The following is a 15,415-nucleotide window of genomic DNA, read 5'->3' as shown; positions in this document are numbered from 1 at the left end:
GGATGATCTCTTAACTAGATGGAAGAATGAAGTATTTTTTTGTTTTTTGGTAAAGATTGCCTTGACAATGTTTGTAAATTTAAGGTGAACGTTTTGGTCTTAATCTCTGCCACTTTTTTAGTCCTGACCCTAAAACGTGGTCTGGGGTTCCAGACATCTCATTAACCTTCCACTGAGGTGGACCAGACAAGAGCGACAATCACCCCCCTTCCGCTGTTCAGAGAACCCGGTGTAATACTTAGCGGGGCTCCTGTATTAGGTGTAATAGGACTTCACTGTCATAAGTGGGACTTCACCTTTATTCTGCCCATGCTCCATACCTAATCTGAATCGGTGACCCCTGAGTGTATCCTTTCATTCCACACTGTGCCCATCCATCACTCCCCTTCCCTCCTTCAGGAGCGAGTGGATTTTCTGCAGCTCATGATTGATTCTCAGACCAATGAAAACGATTCAGAGGAGGAAAAGCATGGCTATAAAGGTAATCAAATGCAGAGATTTGATTGGCTGCTGCTTCTGTCAATTGTGCAAAAGAAGGCGGGGCCAACACATGTTAAATCTCGGAGAGCACAAACTGTGCAGCAGAAAAAGAAAATGCACTGAAATTAGTATTTCAATGTTCTGCTCTACAGAATCTCAGAACAGAGATTGAGGGTAGAAAGGAGCCTCCCATTGGAGAGGACGTTTGGTTAATTCAAGCTGTTACCAAAACATGCCAAGGTACTGTCAAGGGACTTCAAACACTGGTAACAGAAGCAAAAGCCATGTAAGGCCAGATCCCTCACTGGGACGCTTAGTGTGAACATCACAACAAGTTCTGCACAATTTGGAACTACTAACGTCACAATAACCAACGCCCTATTTAGTGACTGGGTGGGTTATTTAGTGACTGGGTGGGTGGGTTATTTAGTGACTTTTATTTAGTGACTGGGTGGGTGGGTTGGTTATTTAGTGACTTGGGTGACTGGGTGGGTGGGTGGGTGGGTGAGTGGGTTATTTAGTGACTGGGTGGGTGGGTGGGTTATTTAGTGACACATTATTTAGTGACTTTATTTAGTGACAGGGTGGGTGGTTTATTTAGTGACTGGGTATTATTTAGTGACTGGGTGGGTTATTTAGTGTTTCCGGGAACCAGGGTCACGAATGATGTATGAATGATTCCAGTAAGCTCAACTCATGTCCTCCCTCTTTCAAAGCATGACAAGTCCTTAATGTCTTTCTAAATTTTATTGCAGGAGTAGAAAACACAGGAACTTGTAGGTGTAGTGTAGGCAGAGAGTGCTTCTCTATGTGGGATACTTCTATGGGGTTAGACTATGGTAAGAGAGAAAGGCCTTACCAGGGGTGGATGCAGACAGGTCTGTACTCACTGTAATCTAGGGTGGAAAAGGAAGTGAGAGGCAGGGGTCACACTAAAGGTTGAGTGGGACTGCACTAACTGTCAGCAAAAGACAGGGGAGAACATGGGAAAGTCCATTAACTGGGAGGACTGGAGAAGCTGCAGTAGCAGTTCACTGATTACGTGCTCAGAGGCAAGAAATGCAACATTGTTGCATGTTACACAGGCACAGTGTGTGTATGTGGAACCAATGCCTGCAGCTGAACTTAAGGAGCTGACAAGCAGAAGGGGGGTCGGGCAGGAATGTGATTCTTGTTCCATGACACTCCCCGTCTGGTATCTGGAGATACCACTATATAACTGGAATATGTGGAACATATGTGCAATGCATAACAAAGATAACATCACATTCTCAAACAATGCAAGAGTCCATGTCCACATAGCGATGTGACACCGGCCGGTATCACTGGTATCAAGGTCCCTTGGCCAAGGTTCTTTGGCAAAGAATGCAGGGTGGATGCACAGCTCCAGGTTTGCTGGTTGCACCACAATGTCTTTGTATAAAAGTCTCTGGCACTGTTTCCTTTTAGTCTTGTAAGAGAACAGTCCTTTTGTCTCTGTAGTTTCACCCACAGAGTGTATCCCCTTGTAGGTATACCAGCCGTGGCAGCCTGTTGCTCTATCACCTGGCGTTTGGCAGAAGGAGAGGGCTTTTGGCTACTTGTGGGAGCGGATTACTGTCCCTGGAAAACTGGTTGTCGAATGTAATCCAATAAAGGGGGCGTCGTTCAGGGAGACTCCCTGAAGCTGAGCGCTGGGGTTGAACATTACCCGGATTTGATCGGGTTCCTGAGGGTGGTAGGCCCCAGGTGATTGGAGGTACCGACATTCTTCGCCTTCCTCCATTAGAGGTTCTGGCTTTGCGTGGCCGGTAAAGAATATCTTCTGGATGAAGACCACAAAGTTGTTTTTGGTCTCTGGTTCCCTTTGTGGGCCGCAGAGGTGCGAGGTGAACCTAGAGATGGCATGTTCTCCATTGTTTGGGAAGCGCCTCCTTGGTGAACGGAATGGTAGCGGAGTCACCCGACTGCTTAGTCCGTCTTTAGAGAGCTCCTTGACAGTTAACCTCGGGAATCCTCTATCTTCCCTCGATGGTGTTTGTTTGTCATCGTTCCTTGTTGTCTGGAACGCTGTGCACCGTAGTTCATCGATACATTTCTTTTGCACGAGAACATCTCCGCGTAGTTTGGTGAAACGCTTTTGTGTTTCTTTGTTGACTGCCATCGGGAGGTTGTTTTCTCCCTGGACATGACGAAGAACAGTCTCTTTTGTCCTTGTAAATCCTTTTGGGAAATGTCTCTGCAACTGTCCCCTTTTACGTGTTTGAACGAACAGTCCTTTTGACACTGTGGCTTCGCCTGTGGGGCGCAATCTTTTGCGGCTATGCCAGCCGTGGCAATTGGTTGCTCTGTTGCTTGATACTCTGTGGAGAGGAACAACTGTACGTCTTAATTGTGCCCTTGCTCGCGGGAGTATTGTCTGATTGTTTGTTGTTTTTAGGACGATCCCTTTGTCGGTCACCTTTGGGAGGTTACTCTCTTCCTTCGGTGGAGTCCACTCATCATCCTTGGCTGTCTGGACTGCTGAGCATCCTAAGCCATTGTCGCATCCCATCGGCGTGAGGATGTCTTTGTTGGTCTCAGGGGTATGACCTTGTCTTTTCTCTTCACTTGGCCCTTCGGTCACTTGGAGATAGCCAAGACATGGTTCAGGGAGAGATGTGTGTCCACATTCTGTCACCTCCGTTCTGCGGGCATCAACGTAGTCCTGCCCGTGCTCTTTGTTAGTGCACGAGTTGCCCACTATCACCCATCCTAGGTCGAGTCTTTGGGCGTATGGCGCGTTGTGGGGTCCGTTATGCTGTTTACGGACTTTATGTACCCTCATGATGTCCCTACCGAGCAGCAGCAGGATCTTGGCGTCTTGTTCCACCGGCCGGATGTGGTTGGCTATTCCTTTGAGGTGGGGGTAATGGAGTGCCACGTCTGGTGTGGGTATCTCGTCCCTGTTTGTGGCCATGTGGTTGCACTCGATGAGTGTGGGAAGGGGCATGTTCACTTTGCCGTCTATTGAACATATGGTGTAGCCATTCACTCTTCTCCCTGTGGTCTCCATTTGCCCTGCGCACGTTCTGAGAGTGTAAGGAGAAGCACCATCTTGTATGTTAAACATGTCGAAGAACTCTGACCTGACCAGTGATCGGTTGCTCTGGTCGTCGAGGATTGCGTACATCCGAATAGCCTTCTCAGGTTGTCCCTGGGGGTGCACTGCGACAAGGCATATTTTGGAGCAGGACATTTTGTCACCTTCTTTTCCGCAAACCTCAGTGCGCTGAGATGTGACGGATGTTGACTCTCCTTCTTTCTCCCCGCCATGCTCCGCTATGGAGGATGGGTTCTTGAGTTGGTGGAGTGTCATCGCCTCTGGGTGTAACGCTGTCACGTGCTTGTCACTCTCGCACACTGTGCATTTGATCTCTTCCTTACAGTCCCTGGCTAGGTGAGTCGTGGAACCGCAGCACTTGAAGCAAACTCCGAATTCTCCAAGTAACCTCTTGCGTTCCTCTAGGGACTTCATCCTGAACCCAAAGCACTTGTTGAGTGGGTGTGGCTTCTTGTGTATGGGACATTCCCTGTTTGGGTCCCTTGGTTCCTTGTCTCCGGCGACCGACTGATCGGGAGTAGTTTGGGTCGTGGGAGGCACGTCCGTCCTGCGGGCCGAGATGGGTGTTTGGGGGTTACCATATCCCGTCGCTGGTCTCTCGTTCTTCAGGCTGCTCGCATTGTATGTGGTTTGCGTACCTAAGATGAAACTGGGATCCTTCCTTGTCCTTGCCACTTCGCGGATGAAGCTCACGAAGAATGAGAATGGGGGGAAGACGACTTGCTTCTCCCTTTTGTATTTGGAGCCTTGTGAGATCCATTTTTCTTGGAGGTTGAAGGGTAGCTTCTCCAGGATGGGTCTCACTCCACGAGCTGAGTCTAGGGCGTTGAGACCTATTAAGGAATGGTCTTTCCTCACGAACTCCATTTCTTGCAGCAGGTCCCCGAGCTCTCGTAACTTCGAGTAGTCTTTAGTTGTGATCTTGGGGAAGCTCTCGATTCTTTTGAAGAGTGAATCCTCGACTGCTTCGGGGCTGCCATAGGACTCTTCTAGCCTTTCCCACACTAGGTCAAGACCTACTTGGGGTTGATGCGCGTTTGCCGTCCGAAGTCTCTGCGCTTGCTCCCTGGATACATTCCCCAGGAACTTGACTAACAGGTTGAGCTCTTCCCTTGCTGAGAAGTCCAAGCTGTCGATTGCGTCTTTGAACGTGAACTTCCACGTCCGGTAGTTCTCAGGGCGGTCGTCGAAGCTGATGAGTCCTGCGTGCACCAAGTCGCGCCGGATCATGTACTTGGCTATGTCTGTCAGACCTGAGACATCGGCGCGTTTGTCCCGTTCTGAGGTAGTTGCTGGGAGGGTCCGTGCGGTCGCCTCTTCCTTGTCATGGACGTGTGATGACTGCTGGCCAGTGTGAGGGGCTGTTTTCTCCCGCGTGGGTGTACCTGGATTGCGAGCCTGTTGTGGTGCATCCGTGTGCGCGCTGGCGTGTGGATCACTGTTGCGGCTGTGGCTATCCCAGGCAGCATGTGCCATTGATGGAGCAGCGTCTTCTCCTCGTGGTCCTAGCGAGTCTTCGGTATCTGTGGAGTCGCTCCATCCGTGTTGAGATGGTGCGCAGGTGTTCACGCTGAAGAGGCTCCTGACGTAGTCTTCAGTGCGTTGGACTGGATCCTCTGAGGCAATCCGTCTGTAGGGTTGCTCCCCGCCATCCTGTTGCACGGCTGCTTCTAGGACTTCAGCTTGGGCTATGGCGGCGGCGGCTTCCTTCTCTTGATTAAGTGCCTCTAGATCCGCGTCCAATTCGGCCTTTTTACGTGCTGCGGCAGTGGCGGCATTTGCAGCGGCGGCGGCATTGGCAGCGGCGGCGGCGTTGGCAGCGGCATTGGCAGCGGCATTGGCAGCGGCAGCAGCGGCGGCGGCATTCTGCTCCTCCTCTTCTATGCGCGCTCTTTCTGTCCTTACGGCTGCCTCTCTGCGACTATATTCAGCCCTGGCACGTGCGGCCTCTGCGGCGGCTCGCGCCTTGGTAGCGTTTGTGCTTGCGCTGGACGCGTTAGACTGCGCTGATCTTGCTGATCTAGATGAGTGCCTGGATATGCTTGAGCGCTGCGATGAGGTCTCCTGCAAAAGGTCCTTCCTCTTATTCTCAGCTTCCGTGATGGCGGTTTGCACGATGCCATCACGTTCTAAGTCAATCGCCTTTTGTAGGTCGCGCTCTCGTATGCTATCTTCCGTGTTAGTTCTTGTTAGATAGGTGAAGTATGCCTGTGACAGCGCTTGGTAGCCGGAGCGGTCTACCTTCAATTGAGTTATCCCCTGCTCAAGCTGTTGCACATAATTGCCAGCGCCGGCGACATTGCGTACCCCAAGTGCGATTGTTTCCCAGGCCAACTCTAATTTAGCGCGGTGCGCTTCAATGTCAGTCTCATATTTTTCGCGGGCCTTTTGTGTCAGTGTGACTGTCCGTTTGGGCCTTGCGCCTGCCTGCGCCTGTTGCAGATGCGCAGCGGTCTCTGTGTCTGAGAGATCGCTTTCCTGCGTGATGTCTGGTGAGGCTCTGAGTTCTGCCATGCTGTAGGTGTGTGTAGGCCTTTGCCAGTGCGTGTGGCGTGCGGTCTTTTACCTTGTCAGCGATGGGCGTCTGTCTCAGATGATGCCGAGCGGTGTCCTGCAGCGTGCAGCGTTGGGGTAGCTGTACTTACAGGTGTCCGTTGGCTCCTCACTGTGGGGCTGAGCAGCGGGTGGACTCAGACAGAGAAAAAGGCAGTTAGGAATTGTGAGAGAAGCACTGTTTGTTGCAAGGCTGCTGTGCAGTTTGAGCTACTGGTTGTCTGTGAAAGCTGCAGGCTGCTTGCAGTTTTAGCTACTTGGTGCTTCTTTTGTGTGGTGTAGAGGTTGCTCTGTATAGCTGTGTAAGCTGCTTGCTTGTACTGCTGTAGAGGCCACTCTGTATAATGGAGTCTGGAGTAGCAGCTCCTGTTAGTGTCTGTAAGGCACACGATAATCTTTTCACTGTTCTGTTTAAACTGCTGCTTGTTTTGCAGAAAGCTGTAGCAGTTTGCTGTATAGCTGTGTAGAGCTGCACTTTTGTAGCATGAAGGCTGTGAGTGATAGCTTCTGCGTAGACCTCTAATACACGGTCTCTCTCTTACTTTCCTGGAACCAGGGTCACGAATGATGTATGAATGATTCCAGTAAGCTCAACTCATGTCCTCCCTCTTTCAAAGCATGACAAGTCCTTAATGTCTTTCTTAATTTTATTGCAGGAGTAGAAAACACAGGAACTTGTAGGTGTAGTGTAGGCAGAGAGTGCTTCTCTATGTGGGATGCTTCTATGGGGTTAGACTATGGTAAGAGAGAAAGGCCTTACCAGGGGTGGATGCAGACAGGTCTGTACTCACTGTAATCTAGGGTGGAAAAGGAAGTGAGGGGCAGGGGTCACACTAAAGGTTGAGTGGGACTGCACTAACTGTCAGCAAAAGACAGGGGAGAACATGGGAAAGTCCATTAACTGGGAGGACTGGAGAAGCTGCAGTAGCAGTTCACTGATTATGTGCTCAGAGGCAAGAAATGCAACATTGTTGCATGTTACACAGGCACAGTGTGTGTATGTGGAACCAATGCCTGCAGCTGAACTTAAGGAGCTGACAAGCAGAAGGGGGGTCGGGCAGGAATGTGATTCTTGTTCCATGACATAGTGAGTGGGTGTGTGGGTTATTTAGTGACTGGGTGGGTGGGTTATTTAGTGAGTGAGTGGGTGGGTTATTTAGTGACTTTGTTATTTAGTGACTGGGTGGGTGGGTTATTTAGTGACTGGGTGGGTGGGTTATTTAGTGACTGGGTGAGTGGGTTATTTAGTGACTGGGTGGGTGGGTTATTTAGTGACTGGGTGGGTGTGTGGGTTATTTAGTGACTTTTATTTAGTGACTATTATTTAGTGACTGGGGTTTATTTAGTGACTTTTGGTTATTTAGTGACTGGGTGGGTGGGTGTGTTATTTAGTGACTGGGTGGGTGGTGTGTTATTTAGTGACTGGGTGGGTGTGTGGGTTACTTAGTGACTGGGTGGGTGGGTTATTTAGTGACCTTTATTTAGTGACTTTATTTAGTGACTGGGTGGGTGGGTGGGTTATTTAGTGACTGGGTGGGTGGGTTATTTAGTGACTTTATTTAGTGACTGGGTGGGTGGGTTATTTAGTGACTGGGTGGGTGTGTGGGTTATTTAGTGACTGGGTGGGTGGGTGGGTTTATTTAGTGAGTTTTATTTAGTGACTGGGTTTCTTTAGTGACTGGGAGGGTGGGTGGGTGATTTATTTAGTGACTTGTGTTATTTAGTGACTTGTGTTATTTAGTGACTGGGTGGGTGGGTGTGTTATTTAGTGACTGGGTGGGTGGGTGTGTTATTTAGTGACTGGGTGGGTTATTTAGTGACTTTTATTTAGTGACTGGGTGGGTGGGTTATTTAGTGACTTTATTTAGTGACTGGGTGGGTGGGTTATTTATTGACTGGGTGGGTTATTTATTGCCTTTATTTAGTGACCATTATTTAGTGACTGGGTGGGTGGGTTATTTAGTGACTGAGTGGGTGGGTTTATTTAGTGACTGAGTCTATTAAGTGACCCTTTATTTAGTGACTGGGTTTATTTAGTGACTGGGTGGGTGGGTTATTTAGTAACTTTTATTTAGTGACACGTTATTTAGTGACTTTATATAGTGACTGGGTGGGTGGGTGTGTTATTTAGTAACTGGGTGGGTGGGTTATTTAGTGACTGGGTGGGTGGGTTATTTAGTGACTGGGTTTATTTAGTGACTGGGTGGGTTATTTAGTGACTGGGTGGGTGGGTTATTTAGTGACTTGGGTTATTTAGTGACTGGGTGGGTGGGTTATTTAGTGACTTTATTTAGTGACTTTTATTTAGTGACTAGGTGTGTGTGTTATTTAGTGACTTTTATTTAGTGACTGGGTGTGTGTGTTATTTAGTGACACTTTATTTAGTGACTTTTATTTAGTGACTGGGTTGGTGGGTTATTTAGTGACTTTTATTTAGTGACTGGGTGTGTTATTTAGTGACTGGGTGGGTGGGTTATTTAGTGACTGGGTTTATTTAGTGACTGGGTGGGTTATTTAGTGACTGGGTGGGTGGGTTATTTAGTGACTTGGGTTATTTAGTGACTGGGTGGGTGGGTTATTTAGTGACTTTATTTAGTGACTTTTATTTAGTGACTAGGTGTGTGTGTTATTTAGTGACTTTTATTTAGTGACTGGGTGTGTGTGTTATTTAGTGACACTTTATTTAGTGACTTTTATTTAGTGACTGGGTTGGTGGGTTATTTAGTGACTTTTATTTAGTGACTGGGTGTGTTATTTAGTGACTGGATGGGTGGGTTATTTAGTGACTTTATTTAGTGACTTTATTTAGTGACTGGGTGGGTGGGTTATTTATTTACTGGGTGGGTGGGTTATTTAGTGACTGGGTGGGTGGGTTATTTAGTGACTGGGTGGGTTATTTAGTGACTGGGTGGGTTATTTAGTGACTGGGTGGGTGGGTTATTTAGTGACTGGGTGGGTTATTTAGTGACTGGGTGGGTGGGTTATTTAGTGACTGGGTGGGTTATTTAGTGACTGGGTGGGTGGGTTATTTAGTGACTGGGTGGATGGGTTATTTAGTGACTGGGTGGGTTATTTAGTGACTGGGTGGGTGGGTTATTTAGTGACTGGGTGGGTGGGTTATTTAGTGACTGGGTGGGTGGGTTATTTAGTGACTGGGTGGGTGGGTTATTTAGTGACATCTCCCACTACCCCCGCCCCCCGCAGCCGCCATACCTCAGGCGGAGGCCTTAAGATAGCGGGCAGGCACGGCTGCATTTCCCCCCTGCATCTTACCCCCCAGTGGCGGCATGAAGCTAGTTTCAGTCCGGCATCACACCCCCCCCCCCCCCCACATGCGGCGGCTTTGGGGGCATAGCGGGCGGCACGCCATTCCCTCCAACCCCCCCCCCCATACCTCACGTGGCGGCTTGAAGATAGCGGGCGGCACGCCATTCCCTCCAACCCCCCCCCCCCCCATACCTCACGTGGCGGCTTGAAGATAGCGGGCGGCACGCCATTCCTTCCAACCCCCCCCCCATACCTCACGTGGTGGCTTGAAGATAGCGGGCGGCATGCCATTCCCTCCAACCCCCCCCCCCCATACCTCACGTGGCGGCTTGAAGATAGCGGGCGGCATGCCATTCCCTCCAACCCCCCCCCCCCATACCTCACGTGGCGGCTTGAAGATAGCGGGCGGCACGCCATTCCCTCCCCCCCCCATACCTCACGTGGCGGCTTGAAGATAGCGGGCGGCACGCCATTCCCTCCCCCCCCCCCCATACCTCACGTGGCGGCTTGAAGATAGCGGGCGGCACGCCATTCCCTCCAACCCCCCCCCCATACCTCACGTGGTGGCTTGAAGATAGCGGGCGGCACGCCATTCCCTCCAACCCCCCCCCCCCATACCTCACGTGGCGGCTTGAAGATAGCGGGCAGCACGCCATTCCCTCCCCCCCCCCCATACCTCACGCGGCGGCCGTAGTGGAATATTTGGGGAGGTGGGTGGGAGTCACGTGGTGAGGTGTCCCCGCCGCGGCCGCCACTGCCCTGCTCCTCCCGCTGGCAGGTCCCGCAGTGCGCGGCCAAGCAGGTTTGCAGGTTGTGAGGAGGGTGGAAGGAGGCGGTAGGGCTGCTGCGTCGCCCCTGAGGGTTGTGAGGTGATGGGAGCGGCGGCGCTAAACCCCCCACCCGCGCGGCCAAGCAGGGCGCTGCGAGGGGGGGTGAGTTGCGGGTGAGGGGGGGTGATGATGGGGGGGGCTGGCCTCGGGGGTGAGGAAGAGGTGTGTGTGTGTCTCTCTCCTTTGGCCCGTCACTCCGCCTCAGGCCAATGAGAGGTGTGCGGGGGCGGGCCAAGGGAACAATCTCATTGGCCTGGCCCAAGGTCCAATCTGATTGCCGCTAGGGACACAGGGAGGGACACAGGGAGGCACATACAGACATAGACACATACGACGCTTTCAGAAATATATAGTAGACTAGCTGAGAGCCCCGGCGTTGCCCGGGATGTTTGTGGTGTGGGTGTGGCATTTGGGTGAGGAGTGGTCCACGCGGCCCATGTGCGGTGGTAGTGCTGCTGTGGCTGTACTGATGGTGATTGTATCGGGGTGCTGATTTGGGAGGGTTTGGTGCGGATGTGGGTGTGCCGATGGGGGAGGTGCAAAGGTGCCGATGTGTGGGTGCTGATGGTGTTGATGGGGGCTGGGAATGGCGGGGAGCCGAGAATGCCAGTGTGCTGGGGGGGCATGGGATACCGGTGTGCTGATGTGGTGGTGCTGGGGATAGTGTGTGTGTGTGTGTGTATATATGTGTGTGTGTGTGTATACGTGTGTGTGTATACGTGTGTCTGTGTGTATACGTGTGTCTGTATAGGTGTGTGTATGTATAGGTGTGTGTGTGTGTGTCTACGTGTGTGTGTGTGTGTGTGTGTGTGTGTCTGTGTACGTGTGTGTGTGCCTGTCTACATGTGTGTGTGTGTGTGTCTGTCTACGTGTTTGTGTGTGTGTCTGTCTACATGTGTGTGTGTCTACATGTGTGTGTGTCTACATGTGTGTGTCTGTGGACGCGTGTGTGTGTGTGTGTGTGTCTGTCGACGCGTGTGTGTGTGCCTACATGTGTGTGTGTGTGTGTGTGTGTGCCTACATGTGTGTGTGTGTGTCTACATGTGCGTGTGTGTTTGTGTGTGTGTGTGTGTGTGTGTGTGTGTGTGTGTGTGTGTGTGTGTGTGTGTGTACATGTGTGTGTGTACATGTGTGTGTGTACATGTGTGTGTGTACGTGTGTGTGTGTGGTCTCTGTGTGTGTGTGTCTCTGTGTATATATATATATATATATATATATATATTTATGTATAGAGATATATATATATAGTGTGTGTGTGTGTGTATGGAGGGATGAGGGGGGAGCTGAAGGAATGTGTTGGGGGGGGGGGGAGCTGAAGGAATGTGTGTGGGGGGGGGGGGCTGCTTACCTTGCAGTCGGCAGCATCTTCCTCGTGCAGACCGGGAGACGGACCCTGCAGTCATCTGGTACGGGGGGGCGCGGAGGGGCGGGGATCAGACCGGAGCCGGACAGAGGGCATGTGGAGGGGGGGGGGGGGGAAGCTGCAGGGAGAGCAGCAAGGGGCATGTGGAGGGGGGGGAGCTCACCCATCCTGCCGCTGCCTCACTCATCCTGCCGCTGCCTCACTGATCCGGCCGCTGCCTCACTCATCCGGCCGCTGCCACGTGGATGTGAGGCGGGAGGAAGCGTGTTGTGGCCGCTCCCCCGCGTGTGTCCCGGGCGCTCGCTCCGCTTCCCCGCTGACTGTAGCGGTGCCGGGGTGTGAGCTTGGGGGGGTGGGGGGGGGATGTGAGCATGGGGGGGGGATGAGCTTGGGGGGGGGGGTGAGGTGTGTGTGAGCTTGGGGGGGGGGGGGTGGGAATGTGTGTGTGTACACGGGACTCCGGGTAAGTTCGGGCACAGGCAGGGTGGGGGGTGTGTGGAAGTTGAGGTGCGGTCCAGCTGACGGGGGAGAGTGAGGGGCACCGGGAGGGGATTGTGTGTGTGTGTCCCCGTCCGTGTGTGTGTGTCCCTGTGTGTGTGTGTGTCCCTGTGTGTCCTTTGGCCCGTCACTCCGCCTCAGGCCAATGAGAGGTGTGCGGGGGCGGGCCAAGGGACCAATGAGATTTACCCTAGGGACACCGGACATCCAGGCAGGCAGGCATACAGTGCTTTCAATTATATAGTATAAGATAATAAGATACAAGCACAGTGGAATTATGGGTGAATAGGATTCCCAGACACACTTCCTGCCTTCATTCTCCTGCAGAACTGACGGACACTGAGATTACGGCTCAGGCGCTCGTCTTTATTCTGGCCGGATTCGAGACGACCAGCACTACACTCATGTTCTTGGCATACAACCTGGCAACCCACCCTGATGTCCAGAGGAAGCTGCAGGATGAGATAAATACATTGCTACCCAATAAGGTCAGAGAGCAGCGGGGATCCCAGGGTTTTCAGCAGGGTATGAGAATAGGAAGTCTCGGAATTTAACATGGGTTGAACATGATGGACATATGTCTTTTTTCAACCTTATCTACTATGTGACACGAGGCAACCCTGGTGTCCCGCACGATATCACCCTGCCAGTGGGTCAGAACAACTGTATCCTAAAGCAGTGGCAGAAAATTCTGAATAGTAAGAAAATGACAAGGATTTGTCACCATAAGATTTTTTCTTAAATGTCTAGAATAGATTCAGGTCTAAGACAAATGACAGCTGGCATTTAGCCGCAAGTGACCTCGCTGCAGGGACACTCGGCCACCGGGTGTTTTGCCACCAAGGTAAATCCCTAACTTTAGCCCTCACCCTAAAACCCCCTAATCTTAACACTTAATACTAATGCGTCCCCTTGCACTAAAAACCTTAACCCCTTACCCTAAACCCATGCTCCCTTATCCTAAACCCTTACCCTAAACCCTTCCCCTAAGCCCTTACCCTAACCACGCAACCAAATGTCCCGTTTCGATAGATTCAAACTGCACATGGAGTCAAAAGGTGATATAGCAGGTGCATTACAAGGGGGGGAGATTCTTCCTAAAATGCAGTGTAGGCCAAGCTTCAAACTGCGCTTAATACAGGCTAATCAAACACAGAGCAGGGCAGAGCCTAATAAGGATTCTGCGATTATTTCTCCGCAGGCTCCTCCAACCTACGATGCTCTGACGCAGATGGAATATCTCGATATGGCGATTAACGAGACTTTGAGACTCTTTCCAGCAGCTGGAAGAATCGAGAGAGTTTGCAAACGCACAACCGAGATAAACGGACTAACCATCCCGGGTGGCGTCGTGACCATGATCCCAGCCTATGTTCTGCATCGGAACCCCGAGTTCTGGTCAGAACCGGAAGAATTCCAACCCGAAAGGTACCATAAACCATGAGGAAGTTATTGGGTTTGAAGTCCTGGTGAATTGAATTTGTTCTTAGAATCGAAGACTGAGCCTCTGATTGAGCCACCTGTGCTGAAGCAAGGATATCCTGAAAACCTGTCCTGTTGGGGAGTGTTAGAGAACTGGAGCTGAGCACTCTCTGTCCATACTATACTTTATTTTAGCATTCATTTTTCTTTATATAGAATTCTGTATATTTGGCATGGAATGTGCAGAATGGCATTTAATGAGTGTGCAGAACATCTTGGAATACAGACTCAGGATTTGGGGTGTTTCATTTTTTAAGACCAGCCGTAATCGCACAGTTTAGATTCACTTTCTCTCCCTACTCCCAGGTTCAGTAAAGAGAACAGAGAGGCCCAGGACCCGTACACCTTCCTGCCCTTCGGAGCTGGACCCAGGAACTGCATCGGGATGAGATTCGCTCTCCTGAACATGAAAGTGGCCATCACTGTCCTGGTGCAGAACTTCACCTTCCGGCCTTGCAAGGAGACTCCGGTGAGACTACGGACATTACCCATACAAATTCTTAAAGTAGACATTCATGTGAAGTTCCCGGTGATAAAGTGGTTTTCAGCGTTGCATGATTCTAGTAATCATTATTCTACCATTGCAAACACCAACAGTTCTTTACAAGAAAAAGACATTTAATTAATACCAAGGCAGACCACCTACCCCCACTAATACCCTACACGGGCCGCTCTAGCAAGTACAGGATTTTCTATTAGACCCTAGTGTGGGTTAAAGGGCAGAGTGTGCTGGCAGAAGGTCAGACAGGTGACCTTGGCAAGAGTATGTGTGTCAAAGCTTGAACAAAAGAAGCTAATGTTTACATGTATGTACAGTATGTATGTTTGTATGTATGTATGTACAGTATGTATGTATATGAACAAGTAGGTATAGTGGCACTCCACTGCAAAAAGCCTTTATCTGCCTGGGTGCTGACTGCAAACACAAATAGTAATACAGATGCGTAGAAGAAAGGCATACCGGGTCTTGTAGTAGAAGGTACAAATAGTTTATTCAAATAAATCAACGCTTTGGCCCGCTACACACCCTTTCTCAAGAGGGTACGTTGTATCGTCTACAACTACAAGACCTGGTGTGCCTGCTTTCTACTCGTCTGTATGGGATGAATGAAGTTCAAATCAATAGTTCTAAAGGATATAATAAGTGCAGTGACAGGTCCGCAACTTCTGAGGGTATGAACCACATCCACGGATATCTAAGTGAAAAGAGAAGAAAGAAGCACGTGCCACATTGAATAAATCTGGGGTGACATTTATTATCACAGTAAATAGGTGTCTAAATAGGACTCACAATTGAACCAAGAACAAGCGTATCTGAGAGATATAAATTCTCACGATGGTGGTGATCTTCTCACGGTGCCGTATGGAGAGCTGACGTCTCGCTTGGTGATCCGGTGTCCTTTCACTCAGTCGGGCCCTGATGAAATTACGTTGTGTGATGAAACGCGTTGGACCCTGTTGATTGCGTGCTATGTCACCACGCTGTTGTGAGCGGCTGTGCTCAGACATACTAGCACCACCTTCTGTGGTTAATCAGCTGCCTTCGATTGGTTGGACACTTTTCGCTATAAACAGTGTGTCACTTTCCCTTGGACAGCCTGGGGGTAACCCCTATCCCACTGACTGAGTGGAAGGACTCCGGATCACCTAGCGGAACGTCGGATCTCCATGTGGCTCCCGTGAGATGATCACCACCATCGTGAGAATTCATATGTTCTTGGTACACTTGTGAGTGGGCCTATTTAGACGCCTATTTATTGAGATAATAAATGTCATCACAGATTTATGTTACAGTGTCACACGCTTCTTTCTTCTCTTATATATCGAGAGAGATAACAAAGAAGCGCATGCTCCATAGAT

The 15,415-nt window shown here is 50.4% G+C and overlaps 1 protein-coding gene across 5 annotated transcripts in view; it reads left to right on the top strand.

Moving 5' to 3' along the window:
- LOC142463343 (cytochrome P450 3A24-like) overlaps positions 1 to 15,415 on the top strand; it is a 51,036-nt gene that overhangs the window by 33,777 nt on the left and 1,844 nt on the right. For all 5 annotated transcript variants that reach the window (XM_075565974.1, XM_075565973.1, XM_075565971.1 and 2 more), the window contains 4 exons: positions 400 to 481; positions 12,401 to 12,561; positions 13,275 to 13,501; positions 13,862 to 14,024. In XM_075565974.1, coding sequence (XP_075422089.1) covers positions 400 to 481; positions 12,401 to 12,561; positions 13,275 to 13,501; positions 13,862 to 14,024 — 633 coding nt within the window. The remainder of the gene's footprint in view (positions 1 to 399; positions 482 to 12,400; positions 12,562 to 13,274; positions 13,502 to 13,861; positions 14,025 to 15,415) is intronic.

Source organism: Ascaphus truei, chromosome 11, assembly GCF_040206685.1.
Source record: "Ascaphus truei isolate aAscTru1 chromosome 11, aAscTru1.hap1, whole genome shotgun sequence".
NCBI classification, from domain to species: domain Eukaryota; kingdom Metazoa; phylum Chordata; class Amphibia; order Anura; family Ascaphidae; genus Ascaphus; species Ascaphus truei.
The sequence above is the reverse complement of the archived record's forward strand: the minus strand, read 5'-3'. Positions and strand labels throughout refer to the sequence as shown.